Source organism: Haliaeetus leucocephalus, unplaced genomic scaffold (assembly GCF_000737465.1).
Source record: "Haliaeetus leucocephalus isolate CR32 unplaced genomic scaffold, Haliaeetus_leucocephalus-4.0 Scaffold184, whole genome shotgun sequence".
Lineage (NCBI taxonomy): Eukaryota > Metazoa > Chordata > Aves > Accipitriformes > Accipitridae > Haliaeetus > Haliaeetus leucocephalus.
This window is the reverse complement of record NW_010972620.1, coordinates 6,617-22,189: the sequence shown is the minus strand read 5'-3', so window position 1 is coordinate 22,189 and position 15,573 is coordinate 6,617. Positions and strand designations below refer to the sequence as shown.

Here is a 15,573-nt window from a genome sequence, read left to right as displayed (position 1 = left end):
GCCACCTGGGCACACTGCTGGCTCATATTCAGCTGGTTGTTGACCAGCACCCCCAGGTCCTTTTCCACCAGGCAGCTTTCCAGCCCCTCTTCCCCAGGCCTGTAGCGCTGCGTGGGGTTGTTGTGACCCAAGTGCAGGACCCGGCACTTGGCCTTGTTCAACCTCATACAACTGGCCTCGGCCCATCGACCCAGCCTGTCCAGATCCCTCTGTAGAGCCTTCCTACCCTCCAGCAGATCAACACTCCCACCCAACTTGGTGTCATCTGCAAACTTACTGAGGGTGCACTCGATCCCCTTGTCCAGATCATTGATAAAGATATTAAACAGAACTGGCCCCAGAACTGAGCCCTGGGGAGGGCTCATTTATGAGACCAGGTCTCTCTGCTGATGGATTTATCAGAAAGCCTGCTATGAATTTGCTGCCTCAACTTGCAATGCGTTACAGTCTGCTTAATTAAGTAATTTGCTACAGGCAGTAAATAAATAAAATTGGGGTGGTGGGGACAAAGAAACACATAGATTCACTGGTCTGGTTCCAAAGGTAATGCTGGGCCTGCACATACAGTTAAGATAATTTATAATAAGGGCAGTAGCACAAATTTTCCAGGAAATGGAAACTTTACCATTCATATACAATCATTCTGTAAAGGTCAGGTAGTCATAAAATATTGCATAAGAAATCAGACATAACATGGGCTAGACTGACCTTGGAACCTTCACTCTTTTAAAGGTGCGGAGTATAAATTCTGGTGATTTTCTTTATTGCCATCTCTTGACAAGATGGTTACCACCAAGAACTTGCTGTGGTTGTTCTTCTTAAATGCAGCACTCCTGGATGCCGCCTCAAGTAAGCCACTTAAAATCTTTAAAGAACATTCTTCCAAAAACGGTAGGAAAAAGGGCAGGTCTTTCTCCTCTACACTGGTTCCATACATGTAATTCACATGCTAGTATAATCAACTTTGTGCAAAGATTAGGAGTAAGACAGACTGAAATTAGATAGCATCATGTTGTCTTATTAAACATATGAGCCAATCAATATCATGATTAACTATTATTCATGTTGAAGTAAATTTAGTGTAATGAAATTAATATTGCTCTAACTGGTTTGCGGTAGTGTCTTGTAGCATAGTTTAAACCAAATGAAAAAAATACTACCATGAAAATACTGCTGAAAGACTTTGTTCCTATAAATCTGTGGTTTTCAGTATGGAATTAAGAGGCAGTATAGCTTCTTTGGCTGCAATGCACATTTGCTTTAAAAGACTTAAAATTCAGCCTTGCAGATGCACATGGAACCACCCAATACTTATTTAACTGTATATAATTTAATGGAAGCACAATAGTAAGACACAGTTGCTATCCTGTACGGTATCATGAAGTTCAAGAGGTGTGTATTTTGCTCACAGTTGTGTCCTTGAGAATTTCATGCATGTGGAATAAAAACCTGGAGACTGTAACAATCCAGTCTGCACATTTACACATGCAGATCGGAACAGTGCTGGGTTTTCTCAGAAACCAATATTTGCTATCGCTGAGGACTTTCTGAGTACTACTGATGTTTTACAGGGATAATTTATTGAATTTACTATTCCCAGCAAACACCTCTTAAGTTGTGTCGTGCCTGCCAGCCTCTCACTTTGCCTTGGCATTGTGACATCCCTGCTTTAATTCAGGCACTTGTAAGAGCAAGGCAAAAAAAAAAAAAAAAAGGCATAACTCTCACTCGTCTTTCAGAGAAGAGATCTGAAGTGTTATGCTCCTGCTAGGAATTTTTTCTGATCAGGACACCTGTCTGTTCACTGTTCTTTGCAGCTATAAATAAGAAAACAACATCCATCATATCCCCCAGGATATGAGACTGCATTGCTTATTTTGCCCACTGCTTTTAAAAAGACCGTACAAAATGCTTGAATTATAACAACAGAAAACAGAGAAACAAAAACTAAGCCAATGAAATCAGAATAAGAGACATTTAGAAAAATAAAAATAACAGAACAAAGAAGCCCCAAAACTGACACAAAAAGCAAGCCAGTGTTTGAAATTTTTGTAGGTAGCCTGACTCACATCCACAATGAATTACAGACTATTATTCAGATGAGGGATTATTTGAATACACCATATGTTATATAAACATAACAGTATGACTCAAATCCATGGCTTTATATATCATTTCTAAAAGCAAAGCACTTCATTGGGGAGGGTTGAAGGGAGCATTGGGGTTTTAAATCAAGCTGTGCAATTTTGAAGAATGCACAAACCATTACTTACTGAAAATTACTCTGGCTTTCCAAAAGTTTCCCCTACTACAAGAACATATATTTTAATCATGAAGCCCAACAGAGTTTACATGACCCAGCCTGGAAGTGAAAGAGGAATTTATATAGTGATCACTGTTTGCTGTTCATTTTATGTCTGACAGTCTAATACCTGTCTCACAGTATAGTCACTTTTTGAATGTGTGGGAATTACCAAGTATTTTGTGTATGCTACTCAAAATAAAAAAAGGCCTGAGAAACACACAACACTTCTAAAATGCTGTATCAGACCATGGACCACAGCTAAGCATGTCACTATTTTTACATGAAAATAATGAGTACATTTTTCCTATTAGATATGAAATGAGTACCTTATGCAAGTTTTCTTTATACTTGTTTCACATTTTTTTCACTACACATTTAAGTTTACAGAAAAAAAACCCCAACTGCAGATAAACAACAGGTGTTTCACAACTTAAAATACTGTGGGTATTTCAAATTAGAAGCACAGGTTTAAGGAAACACCACAAATATTCTATATTACTTCCACCCAGTCACATCTTTCTGTAAACTTTGACTGTTTCTTTTTATTATGATGACAATAAGCCTGTGCAATGCTTGATTTATTTAGCTCCCAGCACCTTCTGTCCATTACTGCTAGCAAATACACACTAAGTATTACCAGAAAAAATTCAAATATTAGTCAAAAATGCAAACTATTCTCTTTAGTCTGACAGAACGTTAATCCAACCCTGCACGTATGAAAAACCGGTTTGCTAGATGACAGATTTGGCCTCAGTTGTCTCTGTTTACAGCCTTTTATTAATTGAAAAGATCATTTTGGGAGGCTACCAAGCCCTTGTGGAATATGGCACCACTAGTTACCTCTCGTTTCCCACAGACCTTGCACCACAGTTTTAGCATACAAGAACACACTTCACTGTGATGCTTGTATGACGCTTTGTAAGACGTTCTCTCATGCAGATTGACCTTATGGTGCAGCACTGCTCTCCCCTCTGTCTTTTGAATATATTAGCCACTCCATCATCTTGCCAAGAACAGACATCAGACTGACTGGCCTGTAGTTCCCTAGGTCTTCATTTTTTCCCTTTTTAAAGACGGGGGTTATGTTTCCCCTTTTCCAGTCACTGGGAACTTCACTGGACTGCCACAACTTCTCAAATATGACAGATAGTGGCTTAGCCACTTCATCTGCCAGTTCCCTCAGGACCTGCACATGCATCTTGTCAGGTCCCGTGGACTTGTGCACCTTCAGGTTCCTTAGATGGTCTTGAACCTGATCTTCTCCTACAGTTGGTGGTTCTTCATTATACCAGTCCCTGCCTTTGCCTTCTGCAACTTGGGTGGTGCGGCTGGAACACTTGCTGGTGAAGACTGAGGCAAAAAAGTCATTGAGTACCTCAGCCTTCTTCATGTCCTGGGTACCCAGGTCTCCTTTTTCCTTCCAGAGAGGGCTCACATTTTCCCTAGTCTTCCTTTTATCACCGACATACCTACAGAAGCCTTTCTTATTGCCCTTGACATCCCTGCCCAGATTTAATTGAATCAGGGCTTTAGCTTTCCTAACCTGATCCCTGGCTGCTCAATTTGTCTGTATTATTCCCAGGCTACCTGTCCTTGTTTCCACCCTCTGTAGGCTTTGTTTTTGTGTTTCAGTTTGACCAAGACCTCCTTGTTCATCCATACAGGCGTCCTGGCATTTTTGTCTGACTTCTCTTTCTTGGGATGCATTGCTCCTGAGTTTGGAGAAGGTGACCCTTAAATATTAATGAGCTTTCCTTTGGCCCCTCTTCCCTCTGGGGCTCTATCCCATGGTACTCTACCAAGCAGATCCCTTAAGAGGACAAAGTCTCCATCGCCTATGTGACAGGGTGGCACCACCATCCCCAGTGCTGGGAGAAAACCTGGCTGTGCTGCTTCACCCACAAGGTCCTCACGTGCTTCTTTCTCTTCCTTCCCCACAGATGCCGCAACCTCGACCACTATTACCACTCCACCATCAACTACTCCACGTACGTCTGCTTTTACCATCTGTCCAATGCATTTCTTTGGAGGTGTATTAGTTACTAGTTTATAGGCTGGAGTTGTATCATTTGAACGTTGTAATACTTTTGGCAAAAATCATTATTGGTTCTAACTGTTTAAATGCTACATACTGGTCCCCCATGTCTGTCTGATTATGTTGTTGCACGTGAATTTCAGACTCTGTGGATTTTGTAGGAAATTGTCTTTTCTTTGTTCTATCATTTTTATCTTTTTTGGGCTAGTACCTCTTGCTTTCGCTCATTCTTGTATGCCTTAAGCTAACCATATGCAAAATAGCAAGGGAGAGTCAGCGTTCTTCAAAGAGATCATCACACTTGTAGCCTGAATGACAGTAGCAGAACAGTTCCGTTTCTGTGGCGATTTAACCTCCCGTTGCTATGGCTTGGATACATAAAATGTATTTTCATTTGATCAGAAGTATATCTAAATTAATTACATCTAGATCTTATTTTCTTTCTTTTTTTTTAAAGCTAGAAAATATATTTGTGGTGGCTTACTTTTTAATTCCTTTGGAACACTTCAGAGTCCTTCTTATCCTTCGAATTATCCAGATAATGCAGATTGTTTGTGGCAAATACAAGTAAAGGATAATTTCCGCATTATGCTTACCTTTGGAAGTATTCAGTAAGTAAACCAATTTCTGCTTGGGCAATAAATGGATCCCAAATCTCACCTACAGTCACAGTTCCCAAGCACATTTCCCATGCTTATAAGTGAATTATAAATATTACATGGGAATTGTGTGAGTGCAGTATCTTAGTTTATTGTTTTTTCAGCACTTAAAAAACAAAGTTCACTAAATGCATTTTATTATATATTCATGTTTCTTCCTCAGGTTGCAAGGCGGATGCCAGAATGACTATATTGAGATCTTTGATGGGCCACCCAATACTTCTCCTCTGCTTGGAAGAATTTGTTCTAGTTCTTATCTTACATATACATCATCCTCAAACTTTATGACTGTCAGATTTCACAGTGACTCCAGATATTCCAGTAGAGGTTTTCATGCTGAGTATCAGTCCTTTCCAGCAGACCAGACCACCAGTAAGTTTCTATTCTGTTTGTAATGGTTTCTTTGCACAGAAGTTTTTATACCAGCCAACATGGCTTCACTAAGGGCAAATCATGCCTGACAAATTTGGTGGCCTTCTATGACGGGGTTACAGCGTTGGTGGATAAGGGAAGAGCAACTAACGTCATCTACCTGGAGTTGTGCGAAGCGCTGGACACTGTCCCACTTGACATCCTTGTCTCTACATTGGAGAGATGTGGATTTGATTTGTCCGAGTGGACAGCAGCGACGAGTGGCATTCTGCAGGGGTCAGTACTGGGATCAGCGCTATTTAACATTTTTGTTGGCGACATGGACAGTGAGATCGAGCGCACCCTCAGCAAGTTTGCCAATGACACCAAGCTGTGTGGTGCAGTCGACATGCTGGATGGAAGGGATGCCATCCAGAGGGACCCAGACAGGCTTGAGAGGTGGGCTCGTGCAAACCTCATGAGGTTCAACAAGGCCAAGTGCAACATCCTGCACATGGGTCGGGGCAACCCCAAGCACAAATACAGGCTGGGCAATGAGTGGATTGAGAGCAGCCCTGCGGAGAAGGACTTGGGGGGTGTTGGTTGACAAGAAGCTCAACATGACCCAGCAATGTGTGCTTGCAGCCCAGAAAGCCAACCGTACCCTGGGCTGCATCAAAAGAAGCATGACCAGCAGGTCAAGGGAGGGGACTCTGCCCCTCTACTCCGCTCTGGTGAGACCCCACCTGCAGTACTGCCTTCAGTTCTGGGGTCCCCAACACCAGAAGGACATGGACCTGTTGATGTGAGTCCGTAGGAGGGCCACGAAGATGATCGGAGGGCTGGAGCACCTTCCTATGAGGACAGGCTGAAAGAGTTGGGGTTGTTCAGCCTGGAGAAGAGAAGGCTCCAGGGAGACCTTAGAGCAGCCTGCCAGTACCTAAAGGGGGGCTACAAGAGAGATGGGGAGGGACTTTTTACAAAGGGCTGTGGTGATAGGACAAGGCGTAATGGCTTTACACTGAAAGAGGGTAGATTTAGATTAGATGTAAGGAAGAAGTTCTTCACTGTGAGGGTGGTGAAGCACTGGCACACGTTGCCCATAGAAGCTGTGGCTGCCCCATCCCTGGCAGTGTTCAAGGCCAGGTTGGATGGGGCTTTGGGCAACCTGGTCTAGTAGAAGGTGTCCCTGCCCATGGCAGGGGGTTGGAACTAGATGATCTTTAAGGTCCCTTCCAACCCAAACCATTCTATGATTCTATGATTCTATTCTGATTTTATTTGCTAGATTAGTATTTGTTAATGTTGTTAAAGAAATTCCACATAGATAACATTCCTACTTGTATTTCATAACTGGTTATTACCCAATCACTTTCAGACAACAATTATTTTTTCATTTTCAAAAAACTCTTCAAGTATCAAATTAATTGCCTTTACATGTTTTCTATGATGGCCAGTCTAAATTCATATTTCTTCTTATCACATCATTTTTCAGATATATTTTTACTACCTTTGTGGACAGATTTTCATAGAATCATAGAAACATTGGTTAGAAAGGACCTTTGGAGGCTTCCTAGTTCAACTATTCAAAGCAGAGCTATTGCCAACACCAGGCCAGGTCCATTATGAATTTGTATAGCTGAGTCTCTAGAAACATTCAAAGGATTAAATGTTCAAAGCCACTTCTTTAGGTGACCTGCTCCAGTACTGTCCTGCAGTCCCAGTGGGAAAGTTTATCTAATGTGCACTCACAACTTCCCCAGGCATGAGTGGTAGCCATCACATTTGGCTCTGTTGTCTTTTTAACTGCCTTTCAAGAGGCTGTGTGTTGCCAGTAGGTCCCTGTCATCAGTTATCTCTCTCTACCAAAGGTCGAACTCTCCCTGGGATCATTGCTTTTCATGTCATGGACTCAGTGAACCATCACGGACATGGTTTCAGGATCCCCTCCCACCCAAGTAGTGTTTCTGAAAGGCAGTCTGCATGTTTAGCTCTACACCTTCCACAAAAACTTTTGGATACTTACTCAGGAAAAACTTCCACTTCTTAGCAATTTGTGTGAGTGGTGATACAGGCTCAAGGTCTCAGTAAAAGCCTATTTTAAGCTACATATTTTTGTCAGGAGAGTAACTGAAGGTCAGCTGAAGTTTGTCAGAGTCTATTGCTTATTCATATCTAAATCTAAGGTGTAAAAATAAGTGGTTTGGCTTATGAATTCTCTCCCCTAAATAGTAGCAGCTATTGCATTTGTTGAAGTTGTAACATGCAAGCATTATCAAGTGCCTGAAATCATGAATAATTCATATTTTCTTCCCTAGCCCTTGTGTGCTTGCCAACCTACATGCGCGCAGCTGTAGACAGACACTATCTCCAGTCACAGGGCTACTCGGTGTGGAACATCAGCCTGTCTGACCCTTCCTGTAGACCAACAATTACATCAACCGAGGTTATATTCAACATTCCATACAACGGCTGTGGTACACGTAGACAGGTTGGTGTCAACATATTTTGGAGAGCTCTCCAAGTCTGGGCATGGAAATTTAATAGACATTTGGAAAATTGTCATGAATCGCAAAGAGTGTTGTAGCCCACAGGTATTCAGAACACAGAAAAGAAGCATGTGTTTCTGGAGGCTAATGTTTGTTAAACATTCCTACTTATCCTTCCCAGGATTTAGGTAATCCCTGTATCTATTTCAGAGTGCTGTTCTAGAGAACAAAATATAGGAGACAGTTAAGTGAACAATCCCATCCAGGATGCTTGGGTTTTCTGGGTATTACATGTTCTTTCTGACTAATGCTAGGCCTGGCACATACAGAAGTTCATAGTAAGCACTGTGAACATGACTACATGTGATAATTTTGTCCTCGTCTAATGTGTCAAATAGGGCAACAATGAAACTATCACCTACTCCAATGTGATAAAAGCGCATGCTTCTGATTACATCATCAAGAGGCACAAGGACCTTCACTTGCACTTCAGCTGCAAAATGCTCCAGAACACCTGGGTGCAAGTAATGTACATTGCCAATGACACCAGTGACGTTGCTGATCTCAGTGAAACCCAGTATAGCAGATACAACGTGAACTTGACATTCTACAATTCCTCATCTTTCCTGCTGCCAGTGCGTGACTTTCCATACTACGTTGACCTGAATCAGAATTTGTTCCTTCAAGCTTCTCTTCACAGCTCTGACCCAAATCTGGTGGTGTTTGTGGACACATGCGTGGCATCACCTGATCCTAGCAATTTTAGAACACTGACCTATGAATTGATCAGAAGTGGGTAAGAACCAAGAATTACTTTAAAAGTACCTGCATGCATAGTTCTGAAAGAGCTTAATTTATGAAAGAGTTGGTTTAGGGCCAGTGTACATTGGTTGCAATTCTCAATACAAATATAATTCTAAGAAAGACTTTTTGGCAAAGCCTGAATAAAATACAGTATGACAAAGAAATGCCATTCAGAAGTTGCAGTCAAGCACTGAGATTTCCCTCGAGGAGGCAGTGTAGAAACGGAGGTCTGAATTTGTTTCTGAAATAAATGCATGAAATATAGGGATGTCAATGGCTCTACGTTTCCATACATCAGAATTAGAGTTTTGTAGCATCATGACTAGAATACAAAACACTCTGTTCATAAAGAAGAGAAACTCCTTAGTCTTTTCTTGCTATTCTAAAAACATTTTGCTTGATTCAATACAAAAAGTGCCTTTTGATTTGAAAAGGAGTAGTTGTGGAGTCTTGTAAAGAATGCAAAACTAACAGGGAGCTAGAAGCATAAAAGTGTGGCTTTCAGTGTCCCATTTTGTTCCAGGAATGAAAGGCTCATGCTAGTTTATTTCACTTCTGTGGTTGGTGGGATTGGAATTTCTCTGCCTCCTGGGAGGGCGTTCACATCAGTAACCTTAGCAGTGTAGTAACCTACTGCTAAGCTGGAAGTCAGGCTTGTGACAGGCTAATGAAGTGACACAGTGCCTCCTGCATACTGGGTGAATGTCCTCCCTTTTATGCTTTATGTTAATCTTAGGAAGGTTTTTTCCTCTTGTTGGGGTTTCTTTTTATTTTGTATATAAAAACACATATTCATTAAGCCAGATACAGAAGTATTGTCTACCTTTGTGAGCAGGACACTCATGAGGGAGATGAGGCGAATAGATTCTGCTAATTTTCCAGTTAATTTTTATTCATGTGACATGGATCTGTGCCAAAAGCAAATGTATTTACTGAATCTAAAATCAATAATATCTGTCTATAAATATCAGGTGTGTTGGGATATTACTGCAGTATAAAATAAATTAAGAATGAGAGGACTTAGAATCCTTGGTGTATTTATTAGGGAAATGAGCACAAATATAATTAAAGACAACTTTGAAATATTCTGGGGTAGCAATTGCGGGTGAAATATTGTGATATCTTTTCATGGTGGTTAAATTAAACCAGAATGAGTATGATCTAAGTTAGGTAACTTCTAAGGCTAGTAATTGTCAGAAAGTGAAACTCATTGACAGGAAGGTTCATCTAGCAACTTGCTCTGTGAAACATCTGAAGATCTCTGTCAGGTGTCAAGATTCCTCAAACGAGGTGCTCTACAAACATTGAAGGACCAAAGAGCATGTTCATTTCCCAATAAAAGATGTGTATTGGAATTAGTTTTGTCCTTCCAGAATAGAAAAGGGCCCTTTCTGTTTCTGCAAAAACCTGCAGGGCCCTCTTTGCAGACAGGTAATCCTGTTTGCAAATGCAAAACAGGTCCTCACCTGAAACACAGAAACCAGCTGAACAACTAGTTATTTTTCAGCTATTCATGTTTACATGAACTTTGTTGAGCTGTGATATTTCTGTGTATACATTATTGTGGTAGAAATCACTGCCACTCTTACTTATTTTTGTCTCTTAATTTCTCTTTTTGCTAAAACCACACTTTTTTATTTTTATCCTTTTGAATTCTTTTATACTCTTACCTTCTGGGTTTATATTTAAACGCAAAACATATTGCACAGAGATAGTGTAATAGTGTTTCTATTAACAATAGCTAATCTGTTAATTTTATATCTTTCCAGGTGTGTTAAGGATCCTACCTACTCTTCTTACTATTCACCATACAGTGATGTTGCTCGGTTTTCATTTAATTCTTTTTCGTTTATCAATCGATACCCATCAGTTTACCTGCAGTGTGAGTTGGTGGTGTGCAGGTACAATGACTACTCTTCCCGCTGCTATCAAGGCTGTGTTAGTAGGTTCAAGAGGAACGCAGGTTCTTCCCAAGAAAACGTGAATGTTGTTATTGGACCTGTCCAGCTTCGGGAAGCTCACGCTGAGAACAGGAACACTGGTAAGTTTAAATAACTTAAATAACATAAGACTCTCTATATTACTTACTGTATGTTTGCATGTCAGTTCAGACATGAAATCCAGCTCTGAAATATACCTTTGCTGGTTTATTCACAACTCTGATATAATTCTTATGGGGATTTTTTTTTTTAATGAAATTGTTTTATAAGGTTTACAAGCTACTTCCTATTATAGTTTAGATCCATTATTTGTTCTGCGCATGTCAAATAGCAATTGATTCAGTTCTGTGGGAAGAGGGATGAGATGTAACTCTTCGCCCTGCAGGACTTATACTAATTTTTCAAAGCTGTCTGTGCCTGATTGGCATGTCTCTTATTTATTAGCAACCAATCTGTAGGTCTCTTTGGAAATGTTGTTTGCCTGTGTCCTGTAGATGCTGGTTCCACTATCAGAAAACAGCATCTTATTGTCTTAGAGTGTAATCATTACAAACTTTTAGTTGCTCTTTAACTTCTTGCCATAACCTTTACTTGTTTGGCATGGCCACAGAATCGTTTGTGAAACAATGTGCAATAAAACAGTTTGGTTTCTGATCAGATCCAGATTGCAACATTTTAATTCAAGTTCCCTTTACCTAACTACCTTTGAGATTAACTAGCTCAGGAAAACAAATGTAAACCTCTCTTTTTCTCTTTTATGCACAGAGCTGGCCTCTGATATCCAGGCAAAAGGGGATTCTCAGAGCTCAGCGCCTGCTGCCAGCTCCCACGTGCCTCTGGCTGTGACCGCCATGGTGCTGGTAGCTGCCGTTCTCACAGTGGGAGGATTTCTTTTGAAGCGTAAACTACAGAAACCCATCCCGTACCAGATAATGTGAGAAGCAACCCAAAACTTGCAGGTGGAAGGATATTTTCACCAGCCATCTGCTTCACTATGCAGTTTTACAATCTGTGTAGAGGAAACTCTTACTTGACTATTCCATCATCCAGATCTTGTCTGAAGAGTGTACTGTATCAAGATAACACCCTGTGTTACCATGAACTGAACTTATAAAGGAGCCTGGCTTTAAAATCCTCAAGTCCAAATATCCCTAAGAGGTAAAGAAAGGTTGATTCTTCCATCCCAGCATCCAAATAAGCCACCATCTTCAATGCTAGCCCAGCTGACACCTAAGCACCATGCTCATTCACTCGTGTCCCCTCTCCCAGTGGGATGGGGAGGAGAATCAGGAGAAAAAGGTAAAACCTCATGGGTTGAGATAAGGACAGTTTAATAGGCCAGCACAAGGAGGGAAGAACTAATAACAATAATAATACCAATAAAAGAATCTATAAAGCGAGTGATGCTCAAGGCAATTGCTCACCACCCAGAACCTGATGCTCAGCCTGTTCCCAAGCCACGATCCCTCCTCCCCCTGGCCAGCTCCCCCAGTTATATACTGAGCATGACGTAATATGGTATTGAATATCCCCTTGGCCTAGTTCAGGTCAACTGTCCTGGCTGTGCCCCCTCGCAGCTTCTTGTAAAAATTAACTCTATCCCAGCCAAACCTAGGGCAAACACCATGAGATACTCTGGAAAGTAGTCCAAGAAAAATGTTTCTTTGAGGCAAAAATATCTCAATAATGAGCCATATGTGAAAAGGCACAGGGGCTGTACAACATTCCTTACTTTGGGGGGTATGATTCCTCACAATTACATGTTTCTCTGAGAAAATGTAGGCCATTTATAAGATTTGTTTATAGAGGACAAATATAATCAAATCTGTTGTGTAAATGTGTAATTAAAAAAAGCAAGAAAGAAAACGCTTTTTGAGCAATACTTTTTTTGTGTACTTTCAAACATACCACCTATGTGTGTGAACCCCTAGCTAACGCATTATCAGATAGGGGAATGTGGCTTTTGACAAAGTGACTTTGCCAAACAATGATTTCTGCTCTTGTTCTTACGCATTTCTACACCTGTAATGGGGGGGCGGGAGAGAATGTACATAAGTTGCCATAAGGAAGTGTGACCTGTCTCCTATCCCCATGCGAAAATAAAATAAAAAAAATAATAAAGGAAGCATCTGTTTAGAAGAAGCTACTTACTCCAGGTGGAAAGGTCATCGGTATTTGATTGAGAAACGCTCCTCTTTAGACTTTCCTGTTTTCTAGCCAGCTATGGAAGAGGAAAGTTTGTTGGGAACAGTATAATGTACTATATGCGAGGTGAGTCAGAGACAAAGTAGTGACGTGTAAGGAAGGTGAGCTGTACTCTAGGCTGACATCCTGACCTGACAAGGAGGATGTGGGCAGCTCTGATGGGAATCATCGTTACAGACTGTACCACTTTTTCCTTCAAGCTGCCTTTTCCTGGTGACCCCAGGCAGGCCTCTCGTCCCCTCTCCATGCTGTGGAGAAGGGACCATACGAGGAGGGACTGGGATTAGGCTTTCCCACCTCTCTAGAAGAGGACCTTCCCCTCTGCTCTTCCCAGACGTGCCGTTTTGTCTCCTGCCCATGCTCCGGCTGTGGCTTTGCTGCTGTGGTGTTGCTACCCCACCATTTTTCAGGGCATAGCTTGATGGCACTTTTTCTACTTCTCCTAGTCTCTGAATATTATTGTGATCAGACAAGCAGAAGGATCCTAGACCTAAGCTGTTGGTGCCTCCAATGTGCACCTGTGCTGTTCAGAGTTGAGTCTTCCCATACTATGTCTGTGCCAGGGGTCCCTGATGGAGATATACCAAGATTGTATCAGAATGCCAGGTAGAAGCCTGTGGTTCAGTGGTTTCCATATTAAATGTTGCTGTAGAAAACATGGCTAAACTGTTCAAGTAGTTGGTGCCTCAGACTCATCCTCCTTATTTCTGTCCGCCTTCCTTGAGCCACTAGTATTATAGAAATGCAGGATTCAAGAAAACCAGATCTGATGATGACAAAAGTGTCATGCTCTAAAGCACATGTACCTGGTGGATGATCTCTCTGCCACAAACCTTCCTTCCCAAGCCCTGCCTCCCCCCCATTCAGGAAATCTTCTACCAGTAAATCCAGTGGATTTGACTCTCAGCGGTAGACAGTTCTGATCCACTTGCATCCTCACCATTGAACAAATGCAAATTGATTTGCAATGACATGCTTCACATGACACAGGCACCAGAGCCCAAGAGGCCATCAAGGAACCCAATAAATGAGACTAAGCTGCCTCATTGGATCATAACGCATGGATTCAAACTACCATTCCTTTGTGCAGATGTCTGTGGATATCCTTATTCCAGTGTAGGTACTTTCTTGTAGTCATGGGGGAAAGCTGATTAATATTCTTTGTCCTTTTAACGGTTTTCATCTGGACCTCACAAAAGCCAGTATGTCTGCAGAAGTCTCCTAACAATAGTCAGCAGAAGAGGAAGTGTTTTCAAAACTTGGTGGAGCTTCTTTCACAGAGTAATGAGCTCAGAAACACTTTGAGCTGCCAGAAGTCCTACAGAACAAACGTGTTACTGCAAGAGACTTACGTAGCCAATGGGAAGGATGAAAGCATGTGCTGCATGGTATTTGCATTAATTAATTAATTAATTGGAACATAACATTTATCTATGCCTACTGTGCAGAGGTTGTCTAATAATCAAGATCTCTAGAAATATCTAGATCTTTGAAGTTTGTAGTAAAGAATTAATTAATGTAGAATGTACTGAAGAATCAATTAATCAGTGTTGTTAATTTACCTGGATAGTTTGACCTTTTTTTTCACTTGAACCACCTGGGAATCACTTTCATGTTCCCCTTCCTCCCCACCCTTTTCAGTTATTACAAGGGCTTGAAGAAGAATTGCTATCCATCACTTACTCTCGCTTCACTGATTGCAGTGTTTGATTGGTCAGTCAAATATACTGGATTTTTTCTGCTTCTTGCCAAGATGTCAAAACTAGTAGAATATGAATAGTGAATACCAGGTGTTGCGTATGTTTCCTCATTCATGTGTGAATGTGGCTGTTTGTATAAAGAAGAAACATTATTTACCCTTCTCAATGCTCACTTTCAAGGCTTCCAACATTATCTTTGGCCTCTTGTGTTTTGCACTTCCTTCTTCCATTCCAATAATGCTGGCCTTTGTGGAAAGACCTTCTAAGTCATCCTCTTTTCCTTGGGCTCCTGGACTTTAGTCTTCATCCTTGATGACTGTCCCTGGAGGCAATAAATTTGTATATGGCAGCAATTGTGCCACAAATTTTAACTCCTGATAAAGCCATCTGCCATCCAAGACGTGATGGCTGTAGATGTAGGAATCAGATGAAGAACAAAATTCTGGCTCTTCAGTGTTAGGATGGTCTGCAGCTTTTTCTAGCTAAATGGTTAAAACACAGAAACAGAGGAGAGTAACCACTCTAGCAAGAGAGTGATGAATGAGAATGAAACTTTATTTCATGTTGTGGAAAAGCTTTGGATTCATTCTTCAAAGAATGACACAGCTGTAATTGTCACTATGCAAAATTAAACAAGGAATATATTCAGAGAGATTCTTAATAGAAATCTGAACCTTTTTTTCCCCCATTTGATGGTTCAAAGGATCAAAGCAAATTTTAGAATAAAGTTAAGTTGCAACCTATGTAATTTACTTAACTATGCATAAAATCCACTGATTTTTCTGCAGAGTTTTCACAAAAAGTTATCAGCTGACCCTGATTCTCTTGACACTTTCTTGCAATCTAACAGTGTCTCAGTGAATAGAGTTTTGACTTGAACTTAAAAGTGCCAAAAAGGAATGTGTTCATATTGGGGCTGGAGGTGTTGACTTCAACTGCAAGGTTCTTCAGAAACTCCCCAGTCATTCTTGAACAGGGCCACCAGGTCTTATCTTATTTCATTTAAAGTATGCCAAAGCTTTAAGACATTCATGGCTCCCCAGGGAGTCTTGCCACACCAGCTGGCACCAAGTTATGAAGCTTTT

At 41.1% G+C, this 15,573-nt stretch overlaps 1 protein-coding gene across 1 annotated transcript in view; it reads left to right on the top strand.

Moving 5' to 3' along the window:
* Positions 1–11,521, top strand: part of LOC104830191 (deleted in malignant brain tumors 1 protein-like) — a 39,379-nt gene extending 27,858 nt beyond the window's left edge. Inside the window, exons 2-8 of the mRNA XM_010564969.1 lie at positions 4,246–4,293; positions 4,802–4,951; positions 5,163–5,371; positions 7,669–7,841; positions 8,238–8,635; positions 10,413–10,684; positions 11,349–11,521. Coding sequence (XP_010563271.1) covers positions 4,246–4,293; positions 4,802–4,951; positions 5,163–5,371; positions 7,669–7,841; positions 8,238–8,635; positions 10,413–10,684; positions 11,349–11,521 — 1,423 coding nt within the window. The remainder of the gene's footprint in view (positions 1–4,245; positions 4,294–4,801; positions 4,952–5,162; positions 5,372–7,668; positions 7,842–8,237; positions 8,636–10,412; positions 10,685–11,348) is intronic.
* Positions 11,522–15,573: the final 4,052 nt, after the last annotated feature.